We start from the raw sequence: 928 nt of genomic DNA, 5'->3' as shown, positions 1-928 counted from the left end.
AGGAGGAGGTCGACTTCGTGGTGGTGGGCGGCGGCACGGCGGGCGCGGTGGTGGCGGCGCGCCTGTCCGAGCGCCCCGACTTCAACGTCGTGCTCCTGGAGGCGGGCGGCTGCGAGCCGGCCTTCGCGCAGGTGCCCTCCTTCTACATCTCGGACGGAGACGTGCGCCGCCTCCTAGACTGGGACTTCAAACTGGAGCCGCAGGCCGAGGCGTGCCTGGGCCACGAGGACGGCGTCTGCCACTGGCCGCGAGGTGAGCGAGGCGAGCGAAGCAGGACAACGATGCACTGCTCGTCCATCACCCAGGAGGTGTCCGGGACCTAACGGCCCTCTGGTTGCAGGCAAGGTGCTGGGCGGCACGTCCACCATCAACGGCATGATGTACATGCGCGGCAACCGCTGGGACTACGACCGCTGGGAGGCGGAGGGGCTGGCCGGCTGGGGCTGGCGCCACGTCCTGCCCTACTTCAAGAAGTCCGAGGACAACGCGGAGCTGGGGCAGAAGCACGTCGACGTGAGTCTTAACCCTTTCGAAATGTGCTTTCAACTTCAACTTCTTTAGTATAACATTATTAATATTGATAAACTTTTTCTGGCATTACTAAACTTTTCCTACGTAATTTTAAAAATAGGAAAGCGTTTAGTATTAAAAGAAAAATAATAGTTATTCTAAGAATTACCGCCACTTTTTTCGACTTAGAATAAGGTCAAGAGGTGTGTCAGAGGTTGGACCGCTCAGGCGTCGCTCAGGCGTCGCTCAGGCGCGTGGACGCCCAGGGCGTGTTCAGTGTCCACAAGCAGTCGGAGGGAGAGGAGCGGGGGAGGAGGAGTTGGTCGATATCGCAATCCACAATCCACCATCGTCACATCACGTTGGTGGAAGCATCAGTGGCATTGAGCGATCTTTGGCAGGAGACATTAGGTATGTT

The 928-nt window shown here is 58.0% G+C and overlaps 1 protein-coding gene across 1 annotated transcript in view; it reads left to right on the top strand.

Annotated features, from left to right (window-relative positions):
• LOC113217570 (glucose dehydrogenase [FAD, quinone]-like) overlaps positions 1-928 on the top strand; it is a 25,776-nt gene that overhangs the window by 6,094 nt on the left and 18,754 nt on the right. The window contains exons 2-3 of the mRNA XM_052269760.1: positions 3-252; positions 341-513. Coding sequence (XP_052125720.1) covers positions 3-252; positions 341-513 — 423 coding nt within the window. The remainder of the gene's footprint in view (positions 1-2; positions 253-340; positions 514-928) is intronic.

Source organism: Frankliniella occidentalis, unplaced genomic scaffold, assembly GCF_000697945.3.
Source record: "Frankliniella occidentalis isolate FOCC.00 unplaced genomic scaffold, Focc_3.1 Scaffold101, whole genome shotgun sequence".
Classification (NCBI taxonomy): domain Eukaryota; kingdom Metazoa; phylum Arthropoda; class Insecta; order Thysanoptera; family Thripidae; genus Frankliniella; species Frankliniella occidentalis.
Note: the sequence above shows the minus strand (reverse complement) of the source record. Positions and strands in the feature narration are given on the sequence as shown.